Here is a 21313-nt window from a genome sequence, read left to right as displayed (position 1 = left end):
TACAACACAGTGTATGATTTGACAAAAGTTTGGCCACTTGTTTTTTCAATATGAAAACATGCCACAAAAACTGCAAAACACAGCAGCAATCCAACATTACATACATACATGCTATGACTAAAGTCTATTAGAATTTTAAAAGTTTTCTAACAAAGAAATGTTACAGTCAGTGTTGAGATTCAATATTGGACATACCTGTCAGCAAACGACTGGCCAGGCTGCTCCTCAATTGTTTTAGAAACTTCATAACGCTCATAATGCCTATTGGAAAAAAAAAAGAAACATTTTGTTCATATACAGAAAAATACATACATAGACATGAATAGTTCCCAAGGGAAAAATTCAAAATAGATCTTTAAGGGGAAAAAAAACAATTTAAATTAAACCCTCCAAATTGGTAAAGTTCTAAAGAGTCTTAATTAGACAGTCAGAAATACAACTGATAAAGGAAGGTAGAAAAAGAAAAGTTGTCAGAAAAACGACCCGAAATTACGTTTTAGTGAAGTGACATGGAATCCAAACGTGAGCATGCCATAATGGTTATTGCTAAAGATGTTTCAACTATGTATTGATTCAATTTATTATTACCTGTCAATGAGAGGATGGCCAGCTCGATCCTCTATTGTTTTAGATACTTCATAGCGCTCGTAATGTCTAGAAGCAAAATGAAGATAAAATACATATTAAATAAAAATTCTAGAAATTGAGAAAACAGTAAGTATCCCCAGGGAAAACTTAGAAAGTTCAGATGTGTTACAAGGATCCCAAAGACTAAGGAGCTGCAAAAGTTACAAGCATCAGTATACAATAGTGAATATCTCATCCATTTCAAAGCCAAGAGGAAAATTTTTGTCCAAGAACAGCAGTTCTCTAAAACTTACATTTTTATTGTAGAAGAGTGTACAAGTGCAGTTTATAAACTCACAAAGTTCCACAGACAACACTCTTCAGCTGCCTGACCCCTCCCTCAGTGCACTTTGCAGCAAGCATCATGCCTTTACAGGTTTTTATACAACATTTCAGACTTCAAATCTTATCTTTGGATATCATCTTATAGCAAATATTTAACACCAGATATTTCAAAGCCCAGTTTCACTTAAATTGCTCCTTTGCTACTAAGTAAAACTACCCATGTTAAGCAAAACACATCCTTTGGCAACAACCTCAGAAGCAATGAAATCCCTGTAGACTAAAGAACGTACCAGGGATTTAGATACGGAGATATTACAGCAGCTTAATAAGTTACTGCACAAAGTCCCATTATCTTGCAACTGGGACAAGCTAAAATTGTAACATTACCCTGGCTCTGCTGCCAGCAAGAGCCTGTTCAGCCATTGCAGCATTGTGCCTCTGCTTTGCTCAGCTGGCAAATCAAGCAGCAGTCATTTAGATTAAACTAAAGTAACTGGGTCTTAAAACCTCCTCTGCAAATATATGCAGGTTTTTTAATCATATTACTTTCTCCTAAGACTTAGCTTGACACCATGTGCTCTCTTCAGTCATCTCTTACTACTTACATAAGAAAAGGAGAAAAACCTCAAGAGAAACCACAAGTCACAAGTCATGCACAAGGCAGAAAGGTAACTGCAGACAAAACCAGGAAAAGTTACTAGTTTAATCAGTTTCAGACAGATTAATCTCCTGTAACAGTAGTCTGAAAACTTCTGGGCAAGAACACAAACTTGAGAACTAATAGGTAGGGATTTATTTTTTAAATCAAGGTGCTGAAGAAGGTAATGAGAGAAAAAAAATATATATCTGCAGTGGATATTTCTATGATATGTAAGCCATAAGGTTCACTGATATACCATGATATCCCTCATTGACAAATTAACAATTTTAGTTAAATTGCAATTAAGCTTTATTGTAACACTGTTGAATTAAAATGAAAGAGAAATCTGGAAAAATCAGTCATACATTTGTTGGAAAAAGTGTTAACTTGGTATTTCTTCTGGAAGCCCTGTATGTTGAGTCACTGCCTCTCAATTTACAGGCTTGTGGACAATTCTTACAAAATTTTCTCATTAAGTCCTTCAGATCATCTTTCATTTGCCTGTAATTGCCATACTTACACATCCCATTAAAAAAACACCAGCTGAAGTGGGGTAATATAGCACTTGATTCTTGGGGAAGGACTTTGTGTTATGCCTGATCCTTCTGCCTTTGGAGAGAAAGACTATGGTATGGCATTTTGTGCCTACTGATTGCAGCACAAACCTCACATGAACATCCTTATATGTTCAGACACAGCCTTGTAAGAAACTGATTTAAATTTGCAGAAAGAAGTGAAAATACATCCTCGAAGGATGAGAAGGAAGAGAAAGTAAAGTACATAGTAGCACAAGTGCACACCTTTGGTACTGAGGCACCTCTGCTGACACCTCCCTCTGCCTTTCCGCCTGCCGCCTCTGCTCCTCCATCTCTGCCTGCCGCCTCTGCTCCTCAACCTGTTGCTGCTCCCTCTCTTTGCGTTGCCGCTCCAGCTCCAGCTCTTGGCGTTCCCGTTCTTGCTCAAAATGCCTGGCTGCTTCTTCCTGGATCCTCCGCTCCTCCTGAAGCTTCCTCCTCCCTTCTTCCTCATGCAGCAAGGTCGCTGCAGGCTCGTTTTCTCCATCCCGTTCTGGCTCCGCAGGAGCATTTACTTCAGGGCTTGCTCTCCAGCTGGACACAGGTGGAGCCTGAGAAGTGACAGATGTCGTATTTAGGGTCAGAACGGTCTGCTCCTGTAGCAAAGAAAAAAAAATAATGTTTTTAGGAAAGGGACCTATTTTTTAAATAGATTGCTCACTCAGAAAAGGTAATCTATTCTGTAAGGTAAGAACGTATAAAAATCATCCCCACCACTTTCAGGACACAGTTTGGTTTCACATTCTCCTCACTCAAGAGTTTCAATCCACACACCAGCGCCACAGGCAGCATGCCCACAACTATGTGAAACATTCTGCTTTCCAAAGTATCACTTACATGTCAAGCCATCCCTTCCCCACTTAAATACCCATGGAAAACAAACTCTTTCATGATACCCAGCATTTCTCCGTACTGTTTTGACTTAGAAACCTGAGACCTACTTAAGAGTGTATACACAAAGATATACACTGCAATCTATATCAGAACCATGAATTCCACATGAATCCTCATGTGGAGGAATCTTCCACTCTCTTCCATTCTCCTACCATTTCAAAATCAAGCCTCAGACCTATCACTCTATGACTCTTCTCTCAAAAATGAGAAAAGGCCTTTCAGTGGTCAAAAGATGTTTTAGTTGCAGGGAAAAATAATGTTTATGGATCCATCAAAACCTCTAATGAGAGAAAAAATATGAAATGGTTTACATTCTTGTAGAACAAAGTCCTCTAACAGCTCAAAAAACTTTCTTATTAAAGTTCTAAGCCTTAAATTATGGTCTACTTATTCATGACTGTAAACACAACTGATCTAGCTTGGATGCCTGAAGCAGCACTCAACAGAAGAGAAGAGATACCTCAGACAGTTCCCACACTCAGGAGAGACCTTGTTCATCTCCCCATAAACAACAGCCACAGAAGTCAGCACCTACAGAAACTGCATACACTCAAGTGTTTTAAATATATAACTGGAAAACTAATGTTGATTTGGTATATAAATTTATCAGATGAACTCTCTGCCAGTAACAAGCCAGACACTCACAAACATGCTTCCTGATAAAGTACGGAAGTAGAATTCCAACAAGTAGCATCAGGTGGTAAATAAACAACAAAAGAGACTATTTATGATCACAATAATTAATACATTTAATTTTTGTGACTTTTTGCCAGTGTATTTTTCGTGTTAGTTACCTAACCAGCTCATTAGGAAGAAACACAAATTCAACATATCTCAATACATCCCACCTACTCTTTCCATCCCACTTCTGCAATCTTTTTACCAGGTCACAGACAACAACTTATTTTCCAAAATGAGAAGATAAATTACATAAAAAATCTAATTATTTGCTTGGTTGCATGAATCTAGTATAAGGGGAAAAAAAGCCCTCATGAAACTAGTCAGCAAAGCTTTATTCACAGCCTACCTCATTCAAATACTTGGAGCTCTCTTTTTCTGCTTCTTGCTTAGCTCGTAGCCATTCTTCCCTCAGTTTCTCTTGTTCTCGTTGGTATTTCTCCTGTTAGGTTAGATTGAAGTTAAACAGACAAATTAGAAACATGGTATTTTTTTAATTTTCATTTATACATACAGTGGAATTTAATGCAATTTTTAACAGGCCAAACAGACTAGACAAAAAAACATCCTTGAGCTCCACTAGAACATTAGGTCTGCCACAAATGAAATCCTGGCTAAAATACAATCCAAAGGAGTTCTGTAATTGATTTTTGAGTCTCCAGGCTTATTGCATGCTAAGTCTCACAAAAGCCAACATCATAGTTCCTGTCCTCCAGTGTAGTCATCATTTGAACAAAAATCCCCCAGCTATTTAAGGTATTTATGGAAAAACAGAGTGGTTGTATTTAACTTGGAATTAGGCACATTAATATGGTAAATATGAAGAGATCACTAAGTGAAATAGTAAGCAAGAACTCTCATCCTTTTGAAATGTTACCTTAAACAATTACTAACTTCTGGACCTTGAAATTTGTCTTTTGACTAGATTTGGTAGGAAATCAATGTACTGTCTTAAAGCATTGCTAAAGCACACAGTAAGTGTTTTGGTGGTTTTGTCAGTCACCACTTGTATCTTGAGAAAAGCAAAATATTTAAGGATGTCAAAAGTATTTCTTCTAAGATGCTGGAAATAAGGAAAGAAAGACTTTGGTTAATTTTTTTGTTATTTGAAAATTCATTACTAGGATCATGGGGAAGAGGCAGATCATTATTATTCTGGTCAAATTTATCACTTCAGGACTAAAGAAGGAGAAACAAAGAAAAATGATGGCAGATGGCTAAGTCAGCTCTCAAGAAAGGGGAGCCAAGGTTTACACTCTTTAAAGGCATCTCTTCAGGTATCAAATGGAACATCCAAACAATAACAGAGACCACAGGTAAGTTTAGGAAGGTACAGCTGCTGCCCTGCAGAGTTTGCAAGCTACAATGAGCAACAACAGATGAAAAATTCAAAAATCAAGAGGGATTCTATGCTCGTACTTTGACATCACAGTTTTCTGCTGAATACAGCCAAAGAGGGCTTGTGCAGAATAAATGATATTCATTGATGTCTCTCCTAGCCATCAGACAACAAACTTTAATTTGAAGAGATGTGTCTTGCTGAACATGCAAGAAATGTATGCTCAGGCTTTTTGTGCTTTCCTAAGACTATAAACAATGCCCCTTCCCTGTGCAACACCTCCCTCCAGCTATGGCTACTGGTTATCAAGGTGGTTTAGAGGTCCTGGGAACTAGCTTGAGTCCAACTGATTAGCTGACTGCTGAATGACAAGATTCTAGCAGGCACCTATGGTACTGGCTGCCTCCTCCTCATATATGAACACAAGGCAGTATCACTGATTGAAGGTAAAACTCAGGCCAGAGGCAATTTCCTTAAGGGAAAAAAAAAATACACTTCACATTCAAAAGTGAAGTCCCCTTAGTTCTTCACTTATCCTTTAAATTCTGTTGTCATTAAGAACATACCAGCTCCCAGGAAGATAGATCACTTCTGGTTGTATGGGACAATCCCCCGCAGCCCCCTGGGGCTAGCTCAGTTCCTTGGGAGGAATATCTCAGGGACAAGACAGAAGATCCAAAAGAGGCTCTTACCCCTGGGGCTGATCCAAGACATTTATTCTCGAGGTGGTTCCAGGCAGGGAAGAGGGGAAAAGAGTGGGAAAAAGGAAGAACAGGGCCTTATCGAGGCTCCTGCTCAGGGGGATGGCAGGACCTCAGCCAACTGGGTCAAGAAAGGAAGGAAGGGTCAAACTACATGGTTACAGGCTTCAGGGGTCCTGGGGAAAAACCATTCCCCAGAGAAATACAACAGTTGTAGTGAATACACATTGTGTGTTTGACTTTACGAAGCTCACTAAAGCATTGTCCTCTTTTTTCTGAATAACTCCTACTGTGTGCAACTGTGCAGGCCAGAAAATGCACCTGAGAGTCTCCCCAGGCCATCAGTAAGAAGAATTGCAGAAGTCACACGTTACTTATCTTTCCTTGTTGCTACACACAGAGGACTGACAGCCCATGATTACGAAGGTTAATTGTACCTGCAACAAACGGTCCTGCTCTTTTTGCCATTTTTCCTGTCGTTTTCGCTCTTCCTCTTGATCCCAAACTCGACGACTAGGAGCACTGATGGATGGGACTGGGAGCTGATATAGCACAGAAATTAAATCATATTACATTCTTTCCACGTAATCAACACTCTACATTTTTAAACATATTTTTTAGAGTGAGAAATAGAAGCCATTACCAACATTAGAGCTTTATAGTGAAAAGGACATAAATTAAGCTTGCCTTCAAATGGACAGAAAGCAACAATGCCTTGACAAAGGAAATCTTAGCCAGTTCTCTCAGATGTGATCAAAATTGTACAGCAGTATAAAAAGCAATAGAAAGCAGAGAGCTTCTTGAAAAGATTTGGATTATACAACCAGCTAGTAGTTCGTAAATAGTACTTACATCAGGCATTGCAGGCTCTGGGCCTCCTGGGAGATTCGGAAGGCAAAAAAGAGAAAACATTAGACCTATACATAACTGCTGCAAGACTTGTGTAACTGTGGCAAGTCTGAGCTTCAGACTAATTTTTTTCTTTCTTAGTAAGACATGCTTGCATTTGCCCTGCTGAACTTTCTCAAGGGCAGAATTTATTAGGTGCTTTCAACTAATGTGCACAATTGTTTCAAAGCTTTGCATGCTTACAAGTGCCATTGGCTATTGCTTGAATTAGGAGTACATCTCCCACTGTAACAACAAGAAGGTTCTTTACTATAACTTTCCTATTATTATTATTATTGTGAAACCCAACTCTTTAGAATGACCAATACCAAGAACACTGCATGAGGGAAGAGAAGCTATTGATCTACTGCCCTTGGCATGAATTAAGAGCAACTGACATCCGCTGGCAACTTCTCTACCACAAAACCATGTATTTCTACTCTCCAACATTCCTTATTTCCTACTTCCAAAAGCACACTTGAATTCAGTGAACTTGTCACCATTCACCACAAACCTTTTGCCATTTGAGGCTCTCACACTTGGCCCTAATCTTAATCATCCTGTGAGAAGATGATTATTAGAGAGAAATGTGTACTATGCTAATTTATTAAAAGTTGAGAAAATGAGAAGATACACAAACTTAAGCGTAATCATTTCTTAAGCACCATCATTATTTTTGTTTGTTGACAGTATACTTGTCACCTAGCTGTCCAAATTTCAGTTAAAAAAAAAAAAAAAAAGAAAAGAAAAGAAAAAAATTGCAACACTATTCTGAAATATAATCCCATGAAGTGGAAAAAATCAAATTTGAGATACAAAAGTGTCTAATGAGTCACAGGTTAACATCGGTTCTACATATACACAATTTTGTCCTCACTGTCAGATCACAACAGCCACAGCGAAAAACAGGCAATCAGCTTAATCTACTGCAATTGTGCCAGGAGATATTGAAGGGAAGCACAGACAGGACCTATTTTTGCTCCCCTTCTCTCTCACCCCTGTAAGCTTATGCTGAATTCCATAGGAATCTTCATGTAATTGGAAAGCTAAAGTGTCAAAAGTTTAAAATTAACAAGCTGTACTGAACATGCACTCTAGAAATATAACCTTGTCCTCCCCCTCAAGCACAAGTGAAATACCTCAAATACTATTATAAAAATAATTAAAAGAAAAACCAAATTTCTGCCAGCCATAAAATAAAAATCAAACAACAACAACAAAACCCATCACCAACAGACCACCACCACCAAAATACCACCATATTGCAGATACAATATTGCAGATACAGCAGAAGTATTTAAAAGCAAACAGAACCACAAACACAGATATATGCTGTGGCACTTCACATATTGCTTCTGGCAAAAACCAGAAATCACTGCCACTAAAAACAAAATCCTGGCTCCACTGAAATCATTGGCAAAACCCAACTGAGCTTCCAGTGGGCCAGAATTTCACTCTTTCAGGCTACAGCAAAACAGCAAGGCATACATAACCCGAAGACAGCATAAGACATACAACATTAGTGGAAGTATGTGAGCTGCGACATGCAAAATGCTGAAAAGCAACCTACAAAACCAAAATTGAGTGCCTCATTTATTGCCTTTTTTAAAAATGCTAGCACATTAAATTCAAAATTTATATTGGTCTTCTTGGGATCTTGTGACATCACCATATAGTGGAAAGCCAGCAGGTGCCTTTTTACACCAATTTACACAAAAGCACAGAGCTGCAACTCAAATCCAGAGTTAAATACTTCATCAACAGCTCTGTAATCTTCTCAATACCCCTGCTGGCATATTCACCATTATTCTTGTTTTGTAGGTAGTAGCAAACCTGAACAGAAAGTGCCACTCTTCTTACTTCTACCCAGTGGAAAAAAAAAAAAAAAGTATGAACAACACAGAAGAGATTTAAACAGCTATAGATATGAGAACACGCAAAGACCCATTACCACAGAGGTAGACCCATGAATTGTAAGAATAACCTGATGACCCTGGGAAAAGAAGGGAAATTAATTATGTTGCTTCATTGTAACTGCAGAAACAACACTGAAGAGGTAGAGCACCCAGCACCAGACTTGTTAGGGAGAGTGTGCAGCAGGAACAATTTCATGGAAGTACATGAAATGTGAGCTCTTTGATTTACCTTGTTCAAAAAATTGTGACCGTCTTTTTAAGTTTTTCAAAGAAATAGGTTCAGATGCTATTTGAAAAATACAAAGAATACAAACAAGTCAATGAGGTGCCTTCTTTTTTAATGTCTACAACCATTGGTTAAAAAACTCCTGTGAGACCTCTCATATACTGCCACATCACTTTAAAAAAAATAGCCCCTGAAACACAAAGGAAAACCTTAGGAGATTACAACATATACTAATTAGGATTGCATTTTATCAGTAACAATATCTAACTATAAAAACAACACAAGTGTCAAACTTGGACTCAGATTCTCCCCATCCAATTTAAGCATCCTTGACTGGGAGGCCAAATTGGAACGAAGAGCCTAATCACTGCTCAAGGCCACCAGAAAACATCTCCAGAGGGCAAGTGACATCTTGGGGGATTTTTTCTATGAATTGCCATGTGTATTCAAGTTAGAATGAAATATGAAGTTCCTACTAAAGGGTTATTATTCCATTAGGAAGTATGGTTTCTCTCACTGCTGTCAAGTAAGGCTAAAACTGCTCATAGCATCATATGAAATTATTATTCATATCAGAATCATCAATATTGTTCTCTAAGAATAAAACTAAAGTAATAATAGTCAAAAGAGCCACTAACCCCAGAACCTTCCAAATGAAAGAGGCAGGCAAAAATAGCAAAGAGCTGAGTACTCTACACTCCTCCTGGGCAATGAAATAAGGCATTACTCATACTAACTCAGTCTCCATACAACGCAGTAACAATTACAATAAATCATGTGCCTTCTTCTTCTAACCCACCACACATTAAATTTACAAGCAGTAATGCAGAGACAGGGGGCTTTGTTGCAGCTTTGTTGTCAGTTCTCAAGCTGCCTGGCAAACTGTGGAAGCAAACTACACCCAGTTTGGATGCAACATGATCTCTGTGCTATCTGTCTGGCATTTGGTTCATTAAGGTCTCACTTCACTCCTTGCATAATGCTCCCAGCCATTACAGGTTTAGTGTCTGTGCTTGTTGCAAACCACACAATTATCAGATGAAAAGGGACAGTGGTTTACCTCTTTGTTCATTAGAGCCAAGATCTCCTTGCATTCCATTTATCAATTTTGTTTCTGTATCCTGAAATAAATAAATAAATAAATAAATAAGTGAATGAATGAATGAATGAATAAATGTTGTAGGCTCATTAGATTTATGGAAGTTTATTTCCTGACACGAAATACACTTCTCTCCTGACAGGAATTATATGTCATGAAACACTTCATAACAATTTATAGAAAGATACAAAACAATCTAAAACCTCATCAGTGTAATTTATAATAAAGCTACTGCATGCATTTGAGGGAATCAATAACCAGTTGTGAACTGCTGCAGAAATCAAGGAAACATCAGCTTGCAAGAAAATGCCAGAAACCAAGATCTTCCTATTTCAGCTCCTTGGCAGGCAGGTTTTTATTTACAAGTAATTTGAAAACACATATATGCCTGCTCTTTGGGGCTGCAACTACCGTTTAGGCTAATGATTCAGGTCAAAGCCTTCTCTGAAGAATAAACACTACATATAGTTTTAGTAAAAAAATAGTCTGCACATGTTTTAATATTTATCATTCACCCATGTTCTCTTATGAATAAACAGTAGCAAGTCTTTAAAACATCTTATTTACTTTAATACATACATAGTTATATCTCAGATGCAGGGTCCTGTACTTTTACTTGCATTGCTTAAGGAAAATAACATTTGCAAGTTCTTTTCTCCACCCTCCCACTATCAAGACATTACATTTTCTTCCTTCCCACAACTCCTATGAACCTTCAAAAACATACTCACAGAACTCTGAAGGCTGCTGGAGAAATCTCTTTTTGTGGATACGGTGGAAGCATTTGAAACTTTTTCTCCCGAAGTGGCATCAATCCATTTATTTTCAGATGTACCTATAATGTTGGTAGCCATACTGGTGAGATTGAGGATTTTATGCCTTACATGTGGCAGGGAAGGCAGGTCTTTGCCCCAGTCTTTTTGGTATGTGGAGGATCAAGAAATTAATATAGACAGTAACGTCAAAGAACAGAACAAGAGCTAGTGAAAACATTAAAATAACAAAAAACACACAAAAGAGGGAGACACAAAAATCAGGTGGAATTTGTGAAGACAGGAAAAAGGGCATTTATAGCAGACCGCCTTCCCCAAAAATGAAAGTGTTAGTCATAAGCCAGGTAAAAGTTTGCCAGATGTTTTGCTGATATCTGCAACAGCAGCTGAACGTTAGAGAGGAGTTAGCATTCATTGGAAACTATTTCATTAGTGTTAATAGGGATTGAGAAAATTCTTTCAACTTTACTCACTCAAGGTACAATGAGACTCATACACTATCCAGGGAAGGGTCATTTTCATGTCCATGCTCATCAGGAAGCACAGAGAGGAGGAAGACAAGGCAGTCTAAACTAAACTAACAAATCGACAAGGCAAAGACTAATGATTCTCTTCTCACATACTCCATCATTACTCCCCTCCCTACCTATCCTACTGAAAATTTTATTCAATTCATTTTTTGCTGCTAATCTGACTCTTCAGTTGTATTAGGTCCTCTAAAGTGATTTGTTTCTTGTCTCTTCCTAAACCCACTGCTTTTACCCTAGTTTGCTGGTAACTTAATTACCTAGCTTCCCACTAAGATAAAGTTTTGTATTTATACAGTGAAAGAAGTCATTGGTCACACTTCTAACTCTGCAAAAATTCTACTGGAACTTTGAAAGAGTTTCCCGATTAAAACTATGGCAAGTCAAGACACACTACAAGGCTGTCAAGCCAGGATGGAAACCCTTCCTACCCAAAATGGGTAGTATCATTCTGGAGAGATTACAGCACCACAATATTTGGGTCAATGGCCAGAATCATATCACACAGGTGCTACATCACTCACAAGCTTATACCTCACTTCAAATGCTCCCTGAAGAAAGGAAGACAAGATCCTCCTTCCCTGAAGAAAGAGAGTTGACAATTGGGAGAGAGGTCCTTTAAAAATGACTATCCCCTAGAGATCAGACCCTCTTTACTCCTGTGGTATGGCAGGAAAGAAAAAGTTACATTCCTTTTTGTGCTGGTTGCACACTCTTTTACCTGTCCATCCTCTAAGAAACAGGCCAGAGCACAAGAGTGATGTCAGTAGTTCAATGTTTTGCAGATTTGCTTGTCAAGACATTTCTAATGCACAAGCAGTTAAAAAAGCCAAGTTGTGTTAAAATGCAACAGACATGCTGGCAAACTACGTAGCTTAGATATGTATGACTGCTGTAAGGGTAATAAGGACTCTCAGCTGTCAGGGACAGCAGAGACAAAGCTTATTTGCCTTACAGAGCATACAGTATCTGCCCGACGAAACAACTCACCATTCTTCCCATATCGTCTGACATCCATGACCAGGTTTCCAGTTTCTAGTGCTCTGCTGATGGCCTCTTCCCACTGACTGTAGTCCATATGTGAAACCTTCGTGCCGTTGACAGCAGTGATCTCATCATCTACATGCAGCTGACAGAGTGCTGCAGGGCTGCCTGCAGAAAACAGAAGAAAAATGTTACTATGCCTGCATTCATATTTTTTCTTTTTATCACAGTTGTGATTGCAAGAGAGTGGATTGGGGAATCATTCAAAGAAATATTTAATGGTGGATATTTAGAAAGTCTTAGAAAATTCACTACACTGTAACATAAGCTGAGTAAACTCAGTTACAAAGTAGCTTTTCAATTTAGAACTTATGGGAACAATAAAGAAATCAGTCTTCCAGACTTGTAAATCTTCAGATTCTGGCTAGCTTATTTAAATAAACAACCTCTGTGTTCAGTCTTCCCTTCACTAACTCACCTTTATAATCTGAGACAGTGAGAGAGAGGCACCACCACAATATCTATACCCAACAATTAGCTGAAATTCAGCCAACGTTTGGGTAATCCTCTTATTTGTCAAAGAAAACCAGCCTGAACTTTGTTAATTCCAGTAGAATCTGGCTTTCTCATATTCTCATTTAAATTTTCTGAGCTCTGCTGACAAGAGCATGCTGCTTTATTGCTTTGCTAGAATAGTTTATTAGCTCTGAATTGATTGGTAATTGGGCTCAAGATATCGCTGGGTACTGTCCCACTAGACTTCTTTGGATTCCACTTATTTTATTATTAAGAGCAAACTTCATGGCAAGTTGGACTTTGAATCTAATGAGATTTTGCAAGACAGGCTGCACTTCATACTTTTTTTCATGTGCTACATTGGCAGGCAATCTCACTAGACTGAGGACAGAGAACACAGAGGACCAGTTCATAAACTTTTTCTCTATTTAATTCAGAAGACGGATGAGCTGAGCAACTCAGACTCTCCAAGCAAGATTTTATGGATGACATATGAATGGTTATTCCATTAAAACTTATTCCCTTAGCAGAATAGAAAATAGAAAAGCCAAGTAAAAATATAGTTAAGGATTGCACAATAAACCCATGTTAATAAAACAAGTTTGAATTACATAGTGGAAGTATTTTCCAAATATCTTACTTAAAATATACCATGAACAATGCCCTACTACATTATTAGAAACAAATGTGGACAAGTATGACAGAAGAATTTAGACACTATATGCTTCATCCTGAGTGTCTTTTGACTCATTGGTAAAATGCTGCTGTAAGTCTGGCTCATCCAACATGGATTTAGATGGCTCCGCACATGAGAAAGTTAAGAAATTAAGAAATGCTATGCTTCCTAGTACTGCACCAAATTATAATTCATCACAGTTTACTAAAAAGCTACACTAGCTATTCTGTTAGAAGAACATGGCTCCAGGTTATATCTTTCTGCCTCATTCTTAGAACACAGACTAGAAACTACATTTGTAATTATCAGTACCAATTGCTTTTAAGCAGTATTGTAGAAGAAAAGGTAGGGTTTTCATCTGGAGGAAGAAGCATGTACAATAGTTTAAGTGGAAAAAACCATGCATCTCTAGGTGTCAGGAAGATGCTAAAGAACCATGGATTTTCAAGTCTGTTAATGGAAGGTACTAGTAAGAATACTATCAAAGATACTTAATACTGAAGTTACTAATTTCAACAACATCATGTAACATTTGGAATCATGTCTGATATTTAATACCACATAGTATAGCCACACATTGACTAAGCCTTATGCTCATGGTACAGGGAAAGCTTCAGGCTCCAGCAGAGTCATAATTTCTATCAGAACTCATAATTTCTGTTTTGAGTTGTGACAGAATAAGCACTCCATAACAAAAATAAGTTGTGTTCTTTTTATTCAAATAATTTGTCAGGGATGAGATTGGGCTCAGAGGTGTGAACAGTTTACCTTGGCTCAGTTTTAGGAAAGGAAGGGAGTTGAAGATTGCACAGTTCTTCCTATACTATTACTAGAAAGGTATATCCAGACCATAGCCCAACTATACAAACTGAATGAATAGCAGCAGTCTCTAGATCTGGACTTAAAATAGCCAGAACAACTTACACTGCTCAATTTTTGGCCTGTAACTTTGTCAGCAGATCTTCCTCCACAGTCTCTGGACAAAAGGACTTCTTAAGAGTGCAAACAAGGGTGCCTGTAGTGGGCTTCTGCTCTGATTCACCTCCAGAGAGGCCCACAGAGAACGGCCAGAAATTCATGTGTCAAAAATTGTATGCTACCAGTTGTCTTTCTCTATCTCCTCCAAGACTATAGGAATTACCAATAATTTCTTTATATTCCTATAGAGGATTTGGTTTTCATTATATAAAATATATACTGCTTTTATGTTTTGCATAGCTTCCCTGAAGGTAAAAGGCTTTTCTTTCTTACTAGTCCCCAGCAAAAACAAAACCGACCAAATACTCATTTTCCATATGCTCTAAGTTATCTCCAACCTATCCCCATCTGTTGTTATTACAATAGATTAAACACTATCTCAATGATAGAAAAGAAAATAAAACTTGAAGGATGTGGGTCAAATTTACTTTGTCCCATATGAGTTCAAATGTTTGATCAGACATACACTCCTATATCAACACAATCTCAAAAAACTTATTGCAAAAGGAAAGTGAAAGGGGAAAGACTGAAACAATAAAGATTATATGGCACTGGGGAAGTTAGCAGAACAATGTCTAGATTAATGACTTTAAGGCTTTCTATTTACCTAATTTTTGTGTAAAGGTTGAAAACTCCTGCAAAAAAAGAGAACTATCCTTTTTTATATGTAGTAAATGGCTCTCACTGAAATATGCATTACAAGCCTAACTCCTGCTTAGCTTTTTGAGACCACATAATAAGTTAATTTTGCCTACTAAGTAGTTTTCTTATTGTTTTTTTAAGTAATAGTGTATGTAGAATACAGAGTCATCTATAAGTAGTAAAAAATATACACGCTGGGTATCATCTCAAGAAAACCATACAGCTAGTTAGGAAGACAACACAATCAGAGAAAGTATTCCTGGAAGCTTATTCTGGGCTTAAGAAAAAGAAAAATGTGACTAGAATGGTTGGTTTGGATTTGCCAAGCCTAAATCACACTTGACCAACTTAGTTATTTTCAATAACAAATTGCCTGGATCTCTGTGGATGGGGGAAGAAAAGTGGTTACAATCCACCTTGTCTTTAATAAGACCCTTGACATGATATTCCACAGAATCCTGGTATCAAAATTGGGATGGTATTGTCCACAGGGCAGAACGACCAGAAGGGTGAAAAACTGGCTGAGCTGTCAGGCTCTGTGGGAAGTGGTTAATGGCTCTTTATCAGCCTACAGGCTGCTTACACATGGATCTCAACAGGATGTATCTTTAATGTGTTCACCAATAAGCAGGAGGAGGTAAAACACACCCTCATCAAGTTTTCAAACCTTGTCAAAAGTTAGAGGGTGGCCAAAACTTTCAAGAGCAGCAGGGCTGCTCTTGAAAGCAGGAACCTGACATTCAGGAAGGCAAAATGCAGGGTCCTGTTCCTGAAAAAGGACTAATCCCAGAGATGGTACAGGCTGGGCATTGATGGGCTGGAGAGCAAGGCTGGGGGCCCTGGCAGGGGTGGGGTTGTATGAACACTAACATGATCAACAGATTAAGACAAGTGACCATTCCATTCACTCAGCACTTCTTCTGCCACACTGACAATACTGTGTTCCGTTTTGGTGTTCCTCTGTAAGAGAGAATCAATAAACTGGGGAAAGTTAAATGGGAAGGTACTGAGATGATGAAGGCTGGAGCAATTTGACCTGTGAGGAAAGGCTGAGGAGTATGGGCTTGTTCAACCTGGAGAAGAGAGGCTGCAGTAGAACCTAACAGGAGCCCCCCCACCCAGTACATACCAGGAGGTCCCTGAGAAGGGAAAGTCTGCTCTTTATTGACATTTATGGCAGGAAAACACAGAACACGGGTTATAAACTGGGACAAAGATCAGTCTGACTGAACATGTACGGAAAATTTTCTCTGGGGGGGATAATGCCCGAAAAGGCTGTGAGGTTTCCATCCTCAGAGGGTCTCTAACCCACATGGGTAAAAGCCCATGGCCACTCAGTCTGAATTCCATTTTGACGTTTTTTGAGCAGTGTGTTCCTCCAGGTGATCTTCCAAGATTTCTTCCAACCTGAATTATCCTATGACTTATCCTTAAAAAAAGAAACACAACATTCCCAAGTGCCTAGCTGAAAGCATGTACATTACTCTTCCAATGGGTTACCCATCTCTTTCTTCTTTCATTTCTTTAGAGGGATCTACAGCTACTGAATAAGGATACAAGATGAGACAGCTGTTGGAAGAAAAAAGTGCTGAACACAGGCTAAAAATGAGAATACTGAGATACAGTCCATTCTCAGTTCAATCTATACTTTGTGCTCTTCCTTGTGAGAATGGTAATAAAGGTTAACCAAGATAACCACAAGGCCTTCACCTTCTCCTTGGGACAGAGCCCATGTGGACCACTGTAAATGACCAGCAGGAACATTCACTACCCTCAGATTTTTCCATTTCAGCTGGCAGTGCAAATAGACAGATTCCTGCCTCCAAGGAAGAAAATTAAACCCGAAGACAAGCAGCAGCAAATGTAAAGGGAAAGTTACTCTTTGGGCAAAGCAACCATTAGTATTTCCAGAATTACAGAATGAAACAGGTTGGAAGGAAGCACAGCGGTTCATCCGGCCCATCCTCCCTGCTCGAGGAGGGTTATTGTAGTGCAAATCTAGTAATGAAAAGTACCCAGATATAGTGAAAGGCCTCTTCACTTCTTGATTTTGAAAAAGAAAAAAAACAAATCGAAGAGTGCCCATTAACTGCTGTTAAATGCTATTGTCTCCTCTCTGGAAAGCATAATACAGGGCTAATTAAATCAAAACTTTCCAGCTATTTCTCCTTTCTCAGGATGATCTTGTATTAGGTGGAAAGAAGGGTGCAATTCAATATTCCTTGAGTATTACAGGCAATGGGAAAGACCATTGTTTAGAAAACAAGCATTATATGTTATTTGCTTGGGTTTTTGTTGTTTTGTTGCCTCTTTTCTCCAAGAAAATTGAGTTTATTCTCTGCAATAGATTATTAAAGGTTAGAAATAAACTTTATATATGTGTCATCTCAAGACAAAAATGGTTATTCCCCTCAATATTAAAACAACTGAAAAAATTGCACTGGAAATCAATTTAGAAGTTGCAATTACTTAAAAATATGAGCTGTGTCCAAAATTCAGCATGACTAAGAAAAGAGAAATTGAACAAAGAGTATTAACTTCTAAGTTTCCTCTGCATATGTTTAGAAGCCATGTGAAGTGAAATCTTTAAACTTAGCTGAAAGGAAGAGTCTGTATATTAGAAATCTATATTTGCCCATGAATACTATTCTGTCAAAGGCTCGGTGAACAAATAATGGTGTTTATACCCTCCTTGACCAGGAAAACACATTTTGGTATTTCTGAATTCAACTTGTTTCAAGAGATGCAGATTCACAGAAATGCATTAGCAAACTAAATACTGATTTTTCAGTTCTACACCTGATGTTTTAAAATGTTTGCAGCATTCTTAGCAGCAAATCCCGTATTTAGAAGCCTTTGCAAAGTAAATATAAAAACAAAAATTTGTGTACATATACACATTTACCTTCTTCAACAGTCTGTACAATGGCTCCTGAAGAACTCCAATTTGTTGTAAACCCAAAGCTGCGACTGTGGCCAGGTCTCTGGTTTATACTGATTCTCAATTCACTGTACTGTTCCTGAAAAATAAAACATGACACTCCAGTATCTGGTATCACCAGAATCTAAATGAGGGAAAGCTTATCCTCTAAATAAGTGAGGCTGCTCACAATGTGCACTTTAATCGTCTATTATTAGCATCACAGACAAAGGAAACAGTATTGAAGTCAGTTAACTAACTCATTTACTTTTTATTCCAATAGGTGTGTTTTCAGTTCACATTTATATTTTCTCTACATGTATATTTCACTCTGCATTTCTATTATTTTAAATGTTTTGAAATGCAATGCTAAAAAATTTAAAAACTTGGAGGAAATCAAACCCCTAAATGATTTTTCATGGATTGTCTTGTGAATTTGTGACATGTACTGTCTCCTCAGGGAGCATCAGAGACGTGAAAGAGCTAGATAACCAGAGTCAATCATTTTTTCCCTGCACATCCTACCATGAGAATCATCAGTTTCCTTTAGGCTCAATGCTGTAACTAGGTTTACTTAGGGTGCACAATCATCTTGATTTTGTATGAAATACTACCAGCTTGCTACGCATATTGCAGTAAAGACCTTAGATAATAAAAATAAACCCCAAATCAGCTAAATTCAGATCTTTTACTTTAATGGACTTTCAAGATGCTTTCAGAATCTGAATCAAAATCTAACATCACCATTTTAAACAAAAAGAATATCTGCATGGGAAAACATTTTGTAACACTTGCTTTCAATCCCACACTATATTAAGAGCATGTGTTGCATACATTAGCATTCTAACGTGAGCTCATTAAAAACTATTAAAATGCCCAAATGCATGCTATGCACTTCATCAGCATGACACAGACATTGATATAAAAGGGAAAAAATTAGATTTTTCTTTCAAACAAAGTAAAATAGATATATTCCAGCAAAATGTGCATGGAAGGGACCCTGCGCACTTTTACACATGCATTAAATGTACACCTACATTTTAGTTCCCTAGTGAACCAGCCTTCCTGAAGAGTTGGATTCATTTTCCCTAACTTAAAATATTTAAAAGTCTAGAAACCTATGCCAATTCCTCCAAGCTCCTATGCTGGTAAGATGCAACAGGCAGCTACAGTGAGCACTGCACAAGCAGATACAGCCAGCCAGAGTCTCAGGGAGGTGCAGCCAGAGGTGGTTTCAGCAGTACCGGAGTACTGGATAGAGAAGAAAACAACACTGCACGACATCATCCCAAGGTATCGCCTCATGTTACAGGAATGTTCCTGGGAAAACACTCCCCATTACAGCCCAGGGTAGAAATTAAGTCTTTTCTTCACAATGCAGCTACTGGCTTGCAGATGCTCCCATACAACCCAAGTCCTTAGATGAGTCTGTTAAAAGTGACTCTACTAAGTAGGTTAGCACTCTGAGCTAGAGAACATGCAAACCTTTAGAGTATGAGTGTGTTCCTGGAAATTACTAGTGGTCTTAGTTATTTTTTTCCACCATCCCAATATGACTCTTCAGGTTTATCTCTTGTCAGAGGAGTAGTGTGACTTTGTACGTTGAACTTTATCATTTTTATAGGTCAACTCTAAAACAGTGCTCCACAGAGCTGGTATTATGGCCCTGATGACTAGTGAACTATATCAATCTCTCTGGCAATGATTTACAAACATATCAAATGGAAATTGCATTCCTTAACTTAGAGCTTGTTAAGCTACATAACACAACCGAGATTTATTTTTAACTTCTAAAAAAAATATTAAATATCCCCCCATAATACTCATTTGTAGGAGGAAAAAATTTATACTCTCATAACTAGTGACAGGAGAAAAACAAATGGACCTAGTACATGCTATTCTCATTGGTCTTGCTTAAACAGATACTAAGAACTCATATCTAATCTGCCAGTTTTCACTAATTAAAACAAATTCCTCAGCCTGTTTTTGTTACAACACAAGGAAAAAAAAAAAAAGGCCATAATCTCTCTCCTTGTATAGTAATCACAGTTTCAAAAAATTATGACAAATTCATTACATGGCCAAGAGGCATCAGGGGTGTTAAACTGCAATGTATTTCTTTTCCACAAGTGATTATGAAGAAGAGTGTAAGCAAATGAATTTCTAAAAAGGTGGTATGGGAAGCGATTTCATAAATCAGCACCCAAGGTCTTATGACCTTCACCCAAGCAGCTGGCACAATTAAGTTTTACAGCAGGACCAGGAATGCAAATTTGTCAAGAGTTATGAACTGAATCATCAGATAGTACAGAAGGGTATCAAAAATTAAAGTTATTGTTAGTGAAACATGCAATCAATTGGAGGAAACAGCACTTAAGATACATATTTCAAAAGGAACACTGAGAGACCCAACCCCTTATCCAATAAGCATATGCAAAGAGATGGTAATTTATTTCAAAATTACCATGAACATTAATTAGATTCAAGTAAACAGCTTTTAAAAAAATAAAAAACAGAAAGGCCCAAGCCACAACAGATGGAAAAAAGGATAGTATGATACTGATGTTTATGGCCAGCCTTTGAAAAGCTGATCTCTATTTTCCATCATCAGCTTAAAAGTGCAAATGAATGCTACAGCAGCCCAGATAATTCATCTGTCACACCTGATTATATGCACTATGTGCTAATTTGGAGAATAGCAAAAATCTTTGAAAGTATTAAATGATATGTAGAATAACTATTCTGAAATAGAATAATAAATACAATTATGCACATGACAAAAAGAACAGAAAAAAATTCAGCAAAAGATACTTTTTTCTTCCCCAAATTATCTCTTTCCCCTAAATTAAATCAAAGGAAATAGCAGGTCGCTGAGATGTCCTCTTACTACCAGAAAAATACGTCCATTAGATGCACTTTTAGATATTTTCTCTTTCATTCTGCTGTAGCATTCAGTTTCACCAAGTAATCACATTATTTCCACACTTACCATGGATTTTGAATCCTTAGGCTCTGTCGGACTCGCAATTTCTGCAGAAGATGCAAGTGAAAGAGAATCAGGAGGAATGCCATACTCTGGCTTAGGAATACTGCTTCCAGCATTTTGGTCTTGGGACTTTAAAGATAATGCCAAACTAGGAGGAGGTGTTGACTGAACACCTTTTTCCTCCTCTTCCTCCTCACCTCTACTTCTGAATGCACCAGTGGAGAGAGGGTGTGCAGAGTCTGGTTGTGAAAAGGAAATGCTGGTGAACAAAGTTTGAGTTCTTTTTGCTTTTTCTACTTCTCCATTGTATTTCTGAGCATCATCCATCTAGGAAAAAAATGACAGCTTGGTAAATAAGTGCTTTTAAAAAAGAAATCCTTAACTCTTTCACTGATGTTTATATTTAACAAAACCATTTCCCCATTTGAAGCAAATTCTGGTTC

General features: G+C 37.9%; 1 protein-coding gene across 2 annotated transcripts in view; it reads right to left on the bottom strand.

The window, feature by feature from the left end:
* The window catches only part of LMO7 (LIM domain 7), a 131923-nt gene that overhangs the window by 10740 nt on the left and 99870 nt on the right, over positions 1-21313 (bottom strand). Inside the window, exons 17-30 of one of the 2 annotated variants that reach the window (XM_066313394.1) lie at positions 21068-21197; positions 20874-20914; positions 17870-17984; positions 12159-12320; positions 10600-10784; positions 9830-9890; positions 8773-8829; positions 8579-8620; positions 6592-6617; positions 6177-6281; positions 4049-4141; positions 2353-2723; positions 589-654; positions 196-261 (exon numbers count right to left, since the gene is read on the bottom strand). In XM_066313394.1, coding sequence (XP_066169491.1) covers positions 196-261; positions 589-654; positions 2353-2723; positions 4049-4141; positions 6177-6281; positions 6592-6617; positions 8579-8620; positions 8773-8829; positions 9830-9890; positions 10600-10784; positions 12159-12320; positions 17870-17984; positions 20874-20914; positions 21068-21197 — 1520 coding nt within the window. Of the gene's footprint in view, positions 1-195; positions 262-588; positions 655-2352; positions 2724-4048; positions 4142-6176; positions 6282-6591; positions 6618-8578; positions 8621-8772; positions 8830-9829; positions 9891-10599; positions 10785-12158; positions 12321-17869; positions 17985-20873; positions 21198-21313 lie in introns of both variants that reach the window. The other variant, XM_066313395.1, reaches the window with a different exon arrangement.

The sequence above is a fragment of the Sylvia atricapilla genome, chromosome 2 (assembly GCF_009819655.1).
Source record: "Sylvia atricapilla isolate bSylAtr1 chromosome 2, bSylAtr1.pri, whole genome shotgun sequence".
Lineage (NCBI taxonomy): Eukaryota > Metazoa > Chordata > Aves > Passeriformes > Sylviidae > Sylvia > Sylvia atricapilla.
The sequence above is the reverse complement of the archived record's forward strand: the minus strand, read 5'-3'. Positions and strand labels throughout refer to the sequence as shown.